Source organism: Microchirus variegatus (genome assembly GCF_963457635.1).
Source record: "Microchirus variegatus genome assembly, chromosome: 19".
Classification (NCBI taxonomy): domain Eukaryota; kingdom Metazoa; phylum Chordata; class Actinopteri; order Pleuronectiformes; family Soleidae; genus Microchirus; species Microchirus variegatus.
Genome location: NC_139820.1, coordinates 6,231,894 through 6,246,295, shown reverse-complemented (window position 1 = coordinate 6,246,295; position 14,402 = coordinate 6,231,894). Strand labels below are relative to the sequence as shown.

General features: G+C 42.0%; 1 protein-coding gene across 1 annotated transcript in view; it reads left to right on the top strand.

Moving 5' to 3' along the window:
* The window catches only part of cnnm2b (cyclin and CBS domain divalent metal cation transport mediator 2b), a gene marked incomplete at both ends in the record, with an annotated part of 36,074 nt that extends 21,672 nt beyond the window's left edge, over positions 1 to 14,402 (top strand). The window contains 7 exons of the mRNA XM_083905712.1: positions 4,067 to 4,210; positions 5,364 to 5,501; positions 7,154 to 7,323; positions 8,294 to 8,387; positions 9,423 to 9,485; positions 13,647 to 13,825; positions 14,112 to 14,402. Coding sequence (XP_083761838.1) covers positions 4,067 to 4,210; positions 5,364 to 5,501; positions 7,154 to 7,323; positions 8,294 to 8,387; positions 9,423 to 9,485; positions 13,647 to 13,825; positions 14,112 to 14,402 — 1,079 coding nt within the window. The remainder of the gene's footprint in view (positions 1 to 4,066; positions 4,211 to 5,363; positions 5,502 to 7,153; positions 7,324 to 8,293; positions 8,388 to 9,422; positions 9,486 to 13,646; positions 13,826 to 14,111) is intronic.

The window sequence follows — 14,402 nt, the reverse complement described above, 5'->3', positions numbered from 1 at the left end:
TTTGGGACGTTTCTAGGCTGGATATTTCGAACTTATGAATGTATGTAAATATTTTTAATGATGTACAAAATCAGAAAATACAAATTGCAGCATTAGTTCTGATTAAAATCTCTTTTATCACCAAAGAAAATTGGTATGGCGACTGAACTGAACCTCAAACATGTGATCCTTTCTGAAGAAAACATCCCAGGATTTCTTTTTGGCCGCAGTGCGACGTCCATAGTGATTCAGTTGCCGTGCATCTTCACAGCCATAGTTTTAATGAAGCACTAAAGTACATTAGCTAAACAAACCTGTTGTGGTCCCCAACTGTCTCCTCTGTGGGATTAAGCACTTCCTGGTACCTTAGTCATTTGCTGCTTTGTTGTTAAGGGAAACAAAATAATCCTCTCTGTGTGTATGTGTGTGTGTTTGTCTACGTACTTGTACTTGTTACCTCTTTAGGACCGTTTTCAGGACTAGTAGTCCTCATGGAGACCACAACCTGGACCTAATGAAGCAGCATACTTCATAAATGTAGGTCTAAGATTTGAATTGTGGTTGGGGTTAGGGTTAGGGACAATGTTTTGGTTTGACTGTCCAATAGAATTTAAACTACGGTGTTTCACTTTTTCGACCAAGAAAAACTGCTGCTGCTGGTGCTGCTGCTGCTTCAGTGGACCAAATTGAAAGTGAATTGACCCTCAACCCTGATGTGTGCAGTGTGCCTGTGTGCTGGACTACCCAGCATGCATTCAGTCTCAGCCCAGCTAGACAGCCCCAGATGTCAGGCAGCAGTGGTGCCTTATAGGACCCCAGACAACTGGTCTTTGCAAAGGGCCCGCTGCCAAGTTCCAGGCTGCAGAGGGTCCACAGGGTCAACTTCTCCACTCTAACTCCAGCCTCCCCTCCACCCCTTTACAAAATCGACCACCATCGACCAACATCAGCTAAGGAGCTATGAATAAACAGTCTGTCATTGTTTCGTTATATATTTGTGGAAGACAGAAGCTGCGTATTTTCAGTTGCTTCTGTGGTCTTTTTTCTTTTTTCTTTGTGGGATACGGGTTGGTTTGCTCTCATCTTGTGGGACGGAGAGAGTGGAGCTAAGGCAAGGAGAGCCTCATAGATTAACAACAGCCAGTGTGTATGTCTGCATACACTCAGAGAAGGTCAAGTGACCAACAAAGACCACGATGAATGTATGACTTGTGTGTATATCTGTTGCCACCTGTTTCATGGTCTTGGTTCTTGCTATCAAACTCTGCACAAACATAGGTTTCTGTCATTTCAATAGCTTCCCATTCACTATTCTGCCCGTTTTTTTTAAACTAGTGACCCGTGTGACCTCTGTTAAAGCCCTGATGGTTGGTTATCATCTCTAATTCCCCTCAGCTGAAGACGGTGATAGTGTCGTCAGTGTGGACAAACATCCCGTCAGTTAAGCTTGTTAAACCAGTGACTCGCAGCTGTTAACGTCTGTATGTTCAGCGAAGGGCGAATCAGATTGCGTTTGATCTCTTTCGCCTCTTATCAGCCGGCTTACATGAAGGTCAGAGGTCGAGCCTTGTTTTGTGTCAGAAAGGTGATGTTTGAATTGTTTGTTCCTTTTCTCATTATACGCAGGGTGAATACAACTAGAGCAGCAGTTTTATCATACTGTGTATATTATAGGTTTGATAGTGGTCAAAATCACTGTGTTGGATACTGGGCACTGATTGCATCCACACTCTCTGTTTTGGTTGCTTTTGGGGTTATATGTCGATATATATCAGACAAGCAAATTATCCACCAAAAAACCCACAAACTTTTTATTTACATGCTGTGTGTTCCACCCCTTGTCTGTAGGGGGTGCTGCAGCACCCTCTGCACCCCACTTCCCGCGCCCCTGGTTTAGGCGGTGAAGTTTTAAGGTTGTGGCCTTTTAGCATAACAAGCAGAGGCCTTTTATTATTATTATTTAAAGTGTGTAAAGGTATTTTACTGTCGACCACTGAAAACGTGAGTAACTTTACATTTGGTTGTCTCGCTAAGTAGTACTAGCAAGTGTTAGTAAGCTAACTTACTTGCTAGTAATTTACTTGCTAGTACGTTGGCCCTAGTTTGTAGTGTTCAACCTTTTAAATGTTGTAAGTATGTATTTTCTTCTGAAATAGCTTAAATTGAATGTATTTGCTTCCATACAGCACGTTAGTAATAATAATACTGATAATGTGTTTATGTGTAGCTATAGCTAGCAAGTGTGTTAGCTAGAAAACAGCTGCTGTCACCTGTGAATGGAGCCAGACTAGCTGTTTACCCACATTTGCTGCCTCTGTGCGGAGCTAGCAGGCTTCTGAAGCTAAAAAGCTTTAGTATGCAGACATGAGAGCAGTGTGGATGTTATCAAGAGTATAAGTGGTTTCTGTTGACCACTGAAAACGTGAGTAACTTTACATTTGGCTGTCTCGCTCAGTAGTACTAGCAAGTAAGTTAGTAAGTAAGCTAACTTACTTGCTAGTAACTTACATGCTAGTAAGTTAGCCCTAGTTTGTAGCTGTTTACCCACTTTTACTGCCTCTGTGCGGAGCTAGCAGGCTTCTGAAGCTAAAAAGCTTTAGTATGCAGACATGAGAGCAGTGTGAATGTTATCAAGAGTATAAGTGGCTTCCCAAAAAATGTCAGACTGCAGAGTGGATTTGACCTTAATATGTTTTCACAGATTTTCATGTCCAGTCCCTTTTTTCATTTGCTCATTACGATGAAGATAAGATAAGGCATGACATCAGGTCGCACACTCATCTACGACAAACCTACATTCAGGAGCTGTGTTTATAAACTAGATGCGAGTGGAGTGGATGCCATTAAAGAGAGGGAAGTGAACATTGATCTGTGCTCTGCTGGCCACTCCATTTGCCATTCCCTCCCCAGGCAGTTTAGAGTAATTGCCTGCTCAAGGACTTCAGAGGCCTGATTGCTTTAACCCACTGAGGCTCAGTTTGTGTTTGTCCTAGTTAAACACAACCCCACAGAGATAAAGCAATATGCTGAAGATGTCACTGACTTCTTCATAGAAATAGTTAGACTGTTGTGGGACACTTTGAGAGTTGGACTTGGATAATGTCTGCAATGCGCAGACTCTTTGTGATAGTGGATTGCGCTGTTGCGTTTACATTATTTATACCTCTCTTTGGGGGATCCAGCCTGGTAGTAGTAACCTGAGTGTATTTGTTGAAAGCATCATGTCTGCATCTAACACTTTCTCACATTCAGACTCTCAGGCTCTATACACTGTTGTCATAGTGTTGTGAGGAGGCAGTGAGCTGCAGTGCTATAAAACACTCTTAGTGTGTGTGTGTGTGTGTGCAGCCTGTGCTCCCCTGCACCAAAGCAGCTAACGTTAGCCGAAGCAGCATCCAAGCACCATGATGTACCTGTGATTCCAAAATAACCACACACACACACACACGTATGCACAAGTACACACAAGCCCGCTGATGTCGTCCATTATTTACACTCTGGTGTACCTGCATGCAAACGGCCCATTCCAAGACAATCTGATCACACAGCGGAGGCTTCGTCCCAGTTTGTTCCTTCGCTTGGTGAGAATATCGCCGGGGCGGAATGGAAACTTCATTTTGCAGGGGCTAATATTAGCCTGGGCCTCTGGAAAATTCCTTTTAAATGATCACAAGCTGAGAAAAGGCAAAGAATTTGTTTAGTGTTTTGCCTGACAGTATTCTCTGCATACACAGCAGTTTGTTTCCTTTTTTTCACATTGTGCAGCACACAGGAGGGTCCTGGGAACACAGATGTGGAGGGAGGGCCCATATGATGACATTTAGGGCTGTTTGACTGTCATGCTGACTGTCTCTCTGTAGCTGTGTGTTTCTGGTGGCTCTGTTAATATTTGGTCCACTGAGAAGATCAGATCACCTTATCGTGTTAAATAATGATCTGTGATTCATGTCAGATAACACGTGTGTCGCTGCCTGTCTGTTCCCCTGTAAACCAATCACTGCCTGACCTGTCTTTAACTCTCTTTATTGCTATATGACCCTAACTTTATAACCTGTGTTTGTCTATCTGTGTGTGTATGTTTTTGTAGGAAAATCCCACCTGGCCATAGTTCAGAGGGTGAACAATGAGGGTGAAGGAGACCCTTTCTACGAGGTCCTGGGTATCGTCACCCTGGAGGATGTCATTGAGGAAATCATCAAGTCTGAGATCCTGGATGAGACTGACTTATATAGTAGGTCCCCATTCTCTAAGCTCATACCTACATACATAAGACTATATGAGGCTCAATTTAAATGGCAATGTTGCAGAACTATTGTAAACTCATTTCTGCATATGTCTCATTATTTTTCTCTGCTCTGAAAGGGGGTTTGTTGCCTCCGCAGCCTCCGACGATACGGTTTTGGTTTAGTCTCACTGCTCTCATCAGCCTCATTTGCAGCCTCAGCGTTCAGGATGTAAACCAAACACCAAACAGAAACAAGAGCGTGTCAAAGAAGCGGAGGCTTTAGCAGCCAAAGATACAGATATTTCACTCAAGATGGGAGTTGGTGTAAAACAAAACAACGAAAGGCTCCAGTGTCCAAATATATTATATCTTTCAACTGTTTGATACCACACTGTAAAATGTTATGTTTTTATCGCCTTCTTGACAAAAAGGTCCCTGCTCGCTATGATGACTCATAAGCTAATGGTCGGATGGGAGGGGTTAGTGAGTCACCTCGAATGAAATAAATACTGTATTTATGCTGCACCACAAGGTGCAGGATAATCAATCATGGAATGTTTTACAGGAAGACAATTATAACTATAAGTTATATATATGTAAATATAAGTTGTACAAATACTGAAAAGTGATTTATTTTTATGTTATCCTAGAGAAAAGTGTACCTAAGGACACTCAAATATTAAGTCCACAATATTTATGGACACTTAAAGACTTGATTGTTGTGATGTATTTCACGCCAAAAGCTACAAATAAATCTACAGTATATAACAAGTCATGATTTTGCATGATGTGGGCGAATAAATAAGGATTATTTCTTTACATTCTAGCGTCTGGACTGTATCAGTAAAGACCCGCAGACGTGGAGTTCATGCCAGTCTATTTGTTGCTGTAATACATATGGCTTTAAGTAATGCTAAGAATGTGCTAAGCTAACAATGTAGCCCCCTATAGCTCTCCTTTAGTTCTGAGAAGGACGCCACAGCTACGTTTCTGGAAAAAGCAATAAGCTTTGGGTAACTCCAGTTTAGTCACCCTGTGACCTGGGATGAGTAGGGCCAGTGTCTGTGGAGTGGTATGGACCGTCCCCGTCCTACCCCCCTCTTTTGTGGCTCTGAAAAGTTTTCGTCTGTGTCTCAACTTTTAATTTTTCCCTCCTCAGCTGACAACAAGACGAAGAAGAAAATCACCCATCGGGAAAGGAAGCAGGATTTCTCGGCCTTCAAGCCTACCGACAATGAAATGAAGGTTAAAATATCACCTCAGCTTCTGCTGGCTACCCTGCGTTTCCTAGCAACAGGCAAGTAGGCTGCGTTGCTGCTTGACTTCCCCCAGTGTGCCCTCAGCCCTTCACTGTGGGGAAAGTGTGTGTGTGAGCTGTTTGTGTGTGCATGTGCCCGTATGGGCTTTGGATTTTTGGGCAAGCGAATGTAGGGAGGAGTGAGTATGTGTGTAGAATGAGTATCTGTTGTGTGTCTGTGTGTGTGTGTGTGTGAGGGAATGAGTTGTGCGAGGACTCACAACAAGCGTGTTGGTATGCGTGTGTGTGCGAGCGAGACGAGGTGGAAGGCCTTTCGGGAGCGCGGCCACGGGATGTCTGTGCGAAAGCAGGCATCTATTTGCTTGCATGTCATGCACTGGAGGTTACATGTTGAGATCGTAGCTCACAGCTTTAAAAACACCGCCCTGTTTGCTTATGCTCGCTCCTCGGTGACATCACGTCCAGCATATTTGGCCTGTGATCGCCGTTCTCACACAAGTTTACATACTTAGTGTAAAATGTGAAATATTTCACCCGCTTTTCCCTTGGGAAAAGGATTTCTGAGCCCGGCAGAGGGATATCCAAGTACTACTACAGCAGCAGAAGTTCACGATGCCTCGCTGCAGTTGGGATTTGCTTAAGAACTTTGACCTAGCAACTAAGTGTTGGTTAAGTTCCTCTATAGACTTTGAGTGAGTGTAGTTCCAGGTGGTGGAGCCAGAAGCTAGTTGACACTTTTTTACCACCACTGAGATGAAGGTGCTGATTGGCTCGTTGGGTCATTGAAGCCAATCTTTTTTGGTTTTGGTTGTTTGAAGAGGTTTGGATGGTTTGTTGTGCAGTCAATGGAGTCGTCCTTATTAGGGATTAGACACTGATATCAGTCAGATACAGCCATTGTAGACGTTTTAAACTAAGAAGCTGTTAACAACACGTATACTACTGCTCAAAAGTTTGGGGTCACCTATACATTTTTTTGGTGTTTTCCATTAAAAGTCACACTTTTATTCATCAAAAGAGTTGCAAAATGAATAGAAAATATAGTCATGACATTGACAAGATTAGAAATAATGATTTTTATTCAAAAAAGAACCATCAAAACTGTTTTCAGCTGTGCTAACATCATTGCACAACAGTTTTCTAATCATCCAATAGCCTTCTAACGCGATTAGCAAACACAATGTACCATTAGAACACTGGAGAGATGGTTGCTGGAAATGGGCCTCTATACACCTATGTACATATGCCATTAAGAAACAGCAGTTGCTGCTAGAATAGTCGTTTACCACATTAACAATGTATAGAGTGTATTTCGATTCATTTAATGTTTCATTTTCATTGAAAAAAAGTGTTTGTCCTTCAAAAATAAGGACATTTCTAAGTGACCCCAAACTTTTGAACGGTGGTGTAATTCTCTATGGATCAGCTAAAATGCTATTGCTAATGTTTACATTTTTACAGTCCACAATATATGTAGGATTCTTCTTGATTTTACATTTTTAGTTGTCCGATATGTCTAAACATGGTACGCCCCGTCTTCCTCTTCTCCTTTGGTCCCATCTCTGGTTGTCCTTGTTCACGATCACAGTTGTATCTCGGTCAAACAGCATACTGTATGATTATTGGCCCACTGATGATGATGATGATGATGATGGTGGTGACATTTATTTTAATGTTCTCCTCTCTTTCAGAGGTGGATCCGTTTGCACCTGTGCAAATGTCAGAGAAGATCCTGCTGCGCTTGCTGAAGCATCCCAACGTCATCCAGGAGCTGAAATACGACGATAAGAACAAGCGGGCGGCTGAGCACTACCTCTTCCACAGGAACAAGCCCGTGGATTATTTCATCCTCATCCTGCAGGTGCGTCGAGGTAGAATAGGATCGAACAGAATAGAATTTGTCATCGTGCAGGGAATGTACGATGAGATTTGGGGAGGTTGTTAAATCTGACATTCTCCAACTCTGCGTGGGTGTATGCGCTTGGTCTCCACACACACACACACACACACACACGAGGCCAAACATGATGCACCAAAACAGAGAGATCAGAGCCGCAGAGTCCTCGCTATCATTGCAAAAGGATGAAACCACAGTGAGGTATAAAGGTGTTGTGAATAAGTCAGAATAAACACATTTTGGAAACATCAAATGCCCATTAGATCAGAATACTGTGATAAGAGCACAGTACGAGCTTGTGCACTGATACACCGCTGTTAGTGCCACAGTCTCTTGTTTTGCCTGATCCTGCAGTTTTCCACAGCACAGCCATCGACTGAACCAAACAGTTTGCTCTGCAGGGGCCGTGCATTCCTGAAAAGGTATGCATGGTATGATGGACTGCAGGCCCTTTTGGATTAATCTACACAACAATGCCACAGACAGTAATGTCATTAGTATGCAAGTGTCTGATCTGAGAGATACACCACCTCAAAGTACACTTTGTGATGTAATTTTCATTTAGGAGTCTCTGTCCAATCTGTCCAAACACTTCCAAAGAAATCCTGATGTAAAATGACTATTATTTACTTTTGACAAAAGATTTATGTGTAAAAAAAATACCTTATATGGTGGACTTTTAATGCTCCAGAAAGGACAAAAACGTGTCATTTGTTTGCTTTAAAGCAGTGTTTCTCAATCCTGTGCTGTTTCCCTTGCTCCCACACACCTGATTCAAATGAATGGCTCGTTACCCAGCTTCTGCAGAGCTCAATGACGAGCGTTTGAATCAGGTGTGTGGGAGCAGGGAAAACAGCTAAAAAACAGGATTGAGAAACACTGCTGTATTATTTGATAGAATATAGCTGACGCTTAGTTATTCATCCTGTCACAGGGGAGAGTGGAGGTGGAAGCAGGTAAAGAGGGGATGAAGTTTGAAGCGGGACCGTTCTCCTTCTATGGGATGATGTCGCTGACAGCATCGCCAGGTAAGACTGTTCTGTTTCATTAAATATACCTTTATCATCATGTTAAACATCATCATGACTTCACTTTTATGGCATAAATGACACCAGAAACAAGCCATGGATGTTTCGTACTGTTTTTCACTCACCTTTTAAGCTAACTTATTCAGCTAATATTTTAAGCTAACTTTTTTATTTATTTAAAAAATAATTGTTTGTAAGTAACAACAAGTTGGTATAATATCAGAATAAATACCAAATGTGTGTACTCTACATTTCTATAGCTTACCTGCCGTAGTAAAACAAATAATATATAACCTAATTTCCTAAAGTCACCTAAGGTCAAGTTAACTTAGGAAGTATAATTGTGTATTACTCCTTTTGCATCACTAGATTTGTAAATACTTTAAAAAAAATTAAATCCACTGTATTAAAACTAAAAAATTGCAGTCAAACGGCACAACTGCACATTTGGCAGCCTTTCAAAGCAAAAAGAAAAATAAGACTCTTTCAACTTTTACAGTTTTCCACATATTCCGTCCCATAACCTGCTGTGTCTACACGTCATTATAAAATATATTTTAACTTGGCATAGTAATTGTGTATTAATTGCTAAAATGGATCAGTCCACTGTCCACAGTCATGTCAGTCTTTGTTTCTTTGGTTTTCTCCAAAATAAGAAATCTTTTTTGTTAATCAAACACCAACATTTTCTTGGGTGACGGTGTTATGTAGAGTAAAGGCTGTTCCTGCAGTGACATCATGAGAAAGCATCACGTCTAGTGCTGCTGCTGTTCCCTCATAAAGTTCATTCATAAACTGTTCCACTATTCCTGTGGGCAGTGTGAACTGAGAGCCACCTACTGGTGAAACCGTAAAAAATAAACCTTGTGTGCGTGTGACTCAATGACTCTACATGATTCAGCTTTTCAGTGGAAAAATGGATATGTACAGTGTGTGTGTGTGTGTGTGTGTGTGTATATCTATATATAAGTTGTTTTGCTGTTGGTTTGATGCTAGATTATTTAAAATGTGCTCTTTATCCCTGTCTCCTTTTAGTCCCTCTGTCCCTGTCTCGTACGTTTGTGGTCAGCAGAACTGAATCATTAGCAGGATCTCCAGGTACAGTACCATTTTATCCTCTATTTAACATCCTGTCAACTTACACTACCGTTCAAGTTTGTGGTTACTTAGAAATGTCCTTATTTTAGAAGAAAAAGCATGTTTTTTCAATGAATATAACATTAAATGAATCAGAAATACACTCTATACATTGTTTATGTGGTAAACGACTATTCTAGCTGCAAACGTCTGTTTTTTAATGCAATATGTACATAGGTGTATAGAGGCCCATTTCCAGCAACCATCTCTCCAGTGTTCTAATGGTAGATTGTGTTTGCTAATCACATTAGAAGGCTATTGGATGATTAGAAAACCCTTGTGAAAATATGTTAGCACAGCCGAAAACAGTTTTGCTGGTTCTTTTTTGTATAAAAATCATTATTTCTAGTCTTGACTATATTTTCTATTCATTTTGCAACTTTTTTGATGAATATAAGTGTGACTTTTAAATTGTATAGGTGACCCCAAACTTTTGAACGGTAGTGTACTGTTTGAAACCATTATGTTTTGTTAGATTTCAAGCCTAAATGCATGTGTGCTGTTATTTGAATCCTCCTTGCCTATGTGAGACGTTTTTTGGTTGTTTTTGTCCTTTTGTGTTGTCCGTTAGCACTTGAATGCAGAGCGCACACACACACACACACACACACACACACACACACACATACACACACACACACACACACACACACACACTGTACAGTATATTCACATGTGCTAAAGAAAGTGAAAGAGACAAAAGGAGAGGGGGAGAAAAAAACAGATTCAGACTTTAACACCCTCATCGCTCGAGCCATTAGTCAAGTGGCTGAATGGTGTTGGGAGGACTGGAGGCCCCCCCCCAGGCTCCGCCCCCCCCTCGCCCCTAACCTTTAACCCTTCGACTTCATAAACAAGACCTACAGCTACAGGCCCCCCTGCTGGACACCACTGAGCGCACATACGAAAACATGCACGCACACACATGTTCACACGCACAGGCACATGGGCCCGCGACAACACACCCACGTGCATGCGGAAGTGTGGTTGAGCAAATAGTCTAGATTAATCGATTACTGAATTAATCGTCAACTATTTTGATCATCGATTAATCGGTTTGAAGCTTTTTTGAAGATTTCTGATTGTATTATCTTCTTAAATTTGAACATTTTATGACATTTTATGGCCCAAACGATTCATCAATTAATCGATTACGAAAATAATCCTTAGTTGCAGCTCTATAATACTCAACACTTTTCTTCCCGTCTTCAGAAGTGACCTGCAGTGCACTTTATGGGTTTATCTTTTTTTTGTACAGTGTGGCACCCAGTGTGTGCACACATTTGTGTGTGTGTGTGTGTGTGTCGGTGTACGTAAAGGCATTATGTGTGTTCTTGACACAGACTGCCATTTCTTATATTGACCTGGCCCCTGTGGCCCCGGAGAAAGTGGAGTACTAATCCGCAAGAGTTCACATGCCAGGTCTTTGGCCCACTGTGCTCAGTCACACACACACACACACACACACACACACACACACACACACACACACACACACATACACACAGTGTGTGCGTCTGCCATCACGCACACACATATTCCAACATGGGATTACATACATTCCAGTCAGCGTAGTAGCATTAGCTTTGGTGAAGCCGTTTCCACTTTGTTGTGTGTGATTTTGCACTAGGCTTCTTTAAGAAGTGGAAAACATAATCTGGCTTTAATTAAACAAAATTGCACACACACAAAAAAAAAGAAGAAAGGTACACACACACACACACACACACACACACACACAAAAAGCAGAACATGTTTTCTGTGTGGTAGCTCATAGAGTCTGAGGGATCATTGGAGACCACTGACCCAACACCTGCTGTATGAGAGTGCCCTCACACCTTAAAGACTTATGTAGAAATGAGGTTTCCATACAGCGTCACAGCGAGCGTCTGCGCTAATATGTCTCACTTTAGCTGGAAAAATGTCAGTGCCGTTCATGCGAAGTGCTGACGACGCTGTTCTGCAGCTCAGCTCGCTTCAGAGACGACTGTGAGAGGATTAGAGCAGGTATGGCTCCGTACCAGTTCTGCTGCGACTGATATGATACAGATTGAATTTAGTGATACGAGTGCAGTTTAGTCTTTTACAGCTCAGTGGTTGTTTTTGTGCTGACGCATTCACAACCTGGTTACTACCAACTGTGTGCAGCTCTCACTTTTCGTCCTTGTGGAGTGACAGTGGTGGCATAAATCTCCCTTTACAGAGTGTTGTCCGTGTTAAATGCAGCATTTATGTCTTATTAACGGTTTATGGATTGTATTGGATGTGACTTCTGAGATTAGAGCAGGTGCATCAGCGTTTTAGTGTCTGTAAATATTCAGATTTGAAAAGATATGACCAAATAGATGAAGCATTGTAGTCATAAATGTAATGTGCAGTATGTAAGCAGACAAAATTATACTATTTTCGTGACTTAAAAGTCCCATATTATGCTAAATCGACTTTTTAATCATTTAAATCCTTTTATTTGGGACTCTGGAGGCCCTATCATTCGGCAAAGTGTAAAGTTTTGTGGTCCTCCTCAGTCTAAGTACAGGAGATGAAACGCGATGTTGACTTCAGCGCTCATTGGGACGTTACAATGCGCTAAAATTTCTGGAATTGTGGTCTCGCGGAGCTCTGCTTTGTCCATAAAACACGCAAGGGTGCTGGCGAGGGCAACGGCATCCGAAAACCGGAAGTCCGCAAAAATTCTGGCTATTCTTGGCTCCACAGAAAAAAGCTTCTGTTGCTAAAACACTGCTAGGTCCATATTCCATTTTTTTTTGGGGGGGGGGGGGGTAATGGTAGCTCTGGTTTTATTAGCATTAAACTGACACTGGTATCTGACAGACAGAAGAAACATTTCATTCCATGCATTGCTGTTGCATTGCAGCACATTTCCTGGAAACATAAACATAATGCGTGGGAAAGCTGGGAATATTTTGTGTAATAACAAACGTTTTAAGAAATGTAAAGCAGTTTAAAGTGACGTGGTTGACGAGGAGCTACGCTATGAAGGCTGTAGTCCGTAATTTCTGATGAAGTCTATCATCTCCACACAACTCTCTCTCTCTCTCTCTCTCGCTGTTAAAATTAATTAAGATTAATTTTATGTCAAGGCAGTCAGAGGCAACAGTATCATTGCAAGAGTAAAGTGAGATGGCTACAAAGAGGTTGGAGTATGAATGAAAATACAACTTTCAAAAGTGAATTCTTCTGCTCAACAAAAATCAACCTACAATCAAATAAAAATCACCAAACTTTACACAAAAACCCTGCATCAAAATAAATAAGGACAGTTTATTTGTTGTACTTGCTGTGATACTCGCAGACAGCTGTAGAATCTAGGTTAACATGTTTCTGCCCATTCAATCAGGAGCTATTGACTGCACCTGTGTGGACCCACAGCTGAGGCTAATCAGCCTTCCTATATCAGCAGGTTGGTGAGGCTTTGCTCAGATGGTTTGGTGTCACCAGAGAGTGAACACTTTCTGGGGGAAAATGACAACAGGGAGTGTGTTTGGTGTGCTGGTCTTTTGGGAGATGTAAACATGTATCTTTATTGAACAGCTGTGAGTGGGGACTGCAGTGAAATCACTTTGCAGCCTCATAAAAGGGCTAAATCACAAACATCTAGAATAATCCAACTATTATGTTGGGCACATAATGGAGACATGAACAGAAACAACGGGAGGGAAGCTCCATTTCAGCCCCAGTTATTTACACGTACAGTAACCACAGAAGCTGATTCTGAATATACTCGTCATATTTGATCGTGTTGTAGCAAACCTTTAGTAATGAATACAAATACAACCATACATATTTGACCTTTTTATTTTCTGAAATAAAAAAAATCCCCTTGCTGTGTTTATACGGTGGCAGTGCAGGGTGGGCGGGGTTAACAAGTGGTTCACTTTACTAGCACAATGGTGCTGTTGCCTTTACTAGCACAATGATGATTAATATCTAATCACTGCTACACTGAGAAACACAGGGTTGTGTGAACTCATAGGACAATGGTTTGAATGTAATGAACATTTGTTTATGCTAAAGAAACAACAATACACAAGTTAAGTTGGAAAAACCATAGTTAAACCATATTCTTTTGCTCTAAATGGAACACTCTCTGTCTCTCTGTAGAAAATAAATCTCCTCCGCGGCCTTTTGGACTCAACCACTCCGATTCTCTGAACAGGAGCGATCGCATCGACGCCATCACTCCGACTCTGGGCAGCAGCAACAACCAGCTCAACTCCTTCCTGCAGATCTACGTCCCTGACTACTCTGTCAGAGCGCGCTCAGACCTGCAGTTTATAAAGGTGAGAGCACAGAAGAGAGCTCATACATATTTATTCATGAGTAGGTTGGAGAAATGGGAAAAAGCTATTAATTTCAAATAATAGTATTATAATAATAATGGTGATCATATGAATGATAATAATAATAATAGCCTCGAAACTGGATCCTGCAGCCTGCAAAATGAGCACACAAAGAGAGCGAGAGCAGGAAGGAAAGACACAAACTAGGGAGAAAGAACAAGGTTAATACAGAGAGAAGAGTCCGCCACAGTCACAGTAAGATGACGCCATCTTCCCTGTTTCCTAGGTAACACGGCAACAGTACCAGAATGCCGTCATGGCGTCGCGTATGGACAAGACGCCGCAATCCACGGACGGCGAGTTCACCAAGATCGAGCTCACGCTGACGGAGCTCCACGACGGCGTGGAGCCGCCGGCCGTCGTCGTGGCCGCAACCACGGCCTGCACGGCGAGCACCGTCCCGGCCGTGTCAATAGCCGTGTCCAACGAGACGTCCCACCTGCTAACCCCGCAGCAGAACTGTGTGAGCCTCAGCAGGAGCAACCACAGCGGCCACAACAACGAGGGACCCATTTAG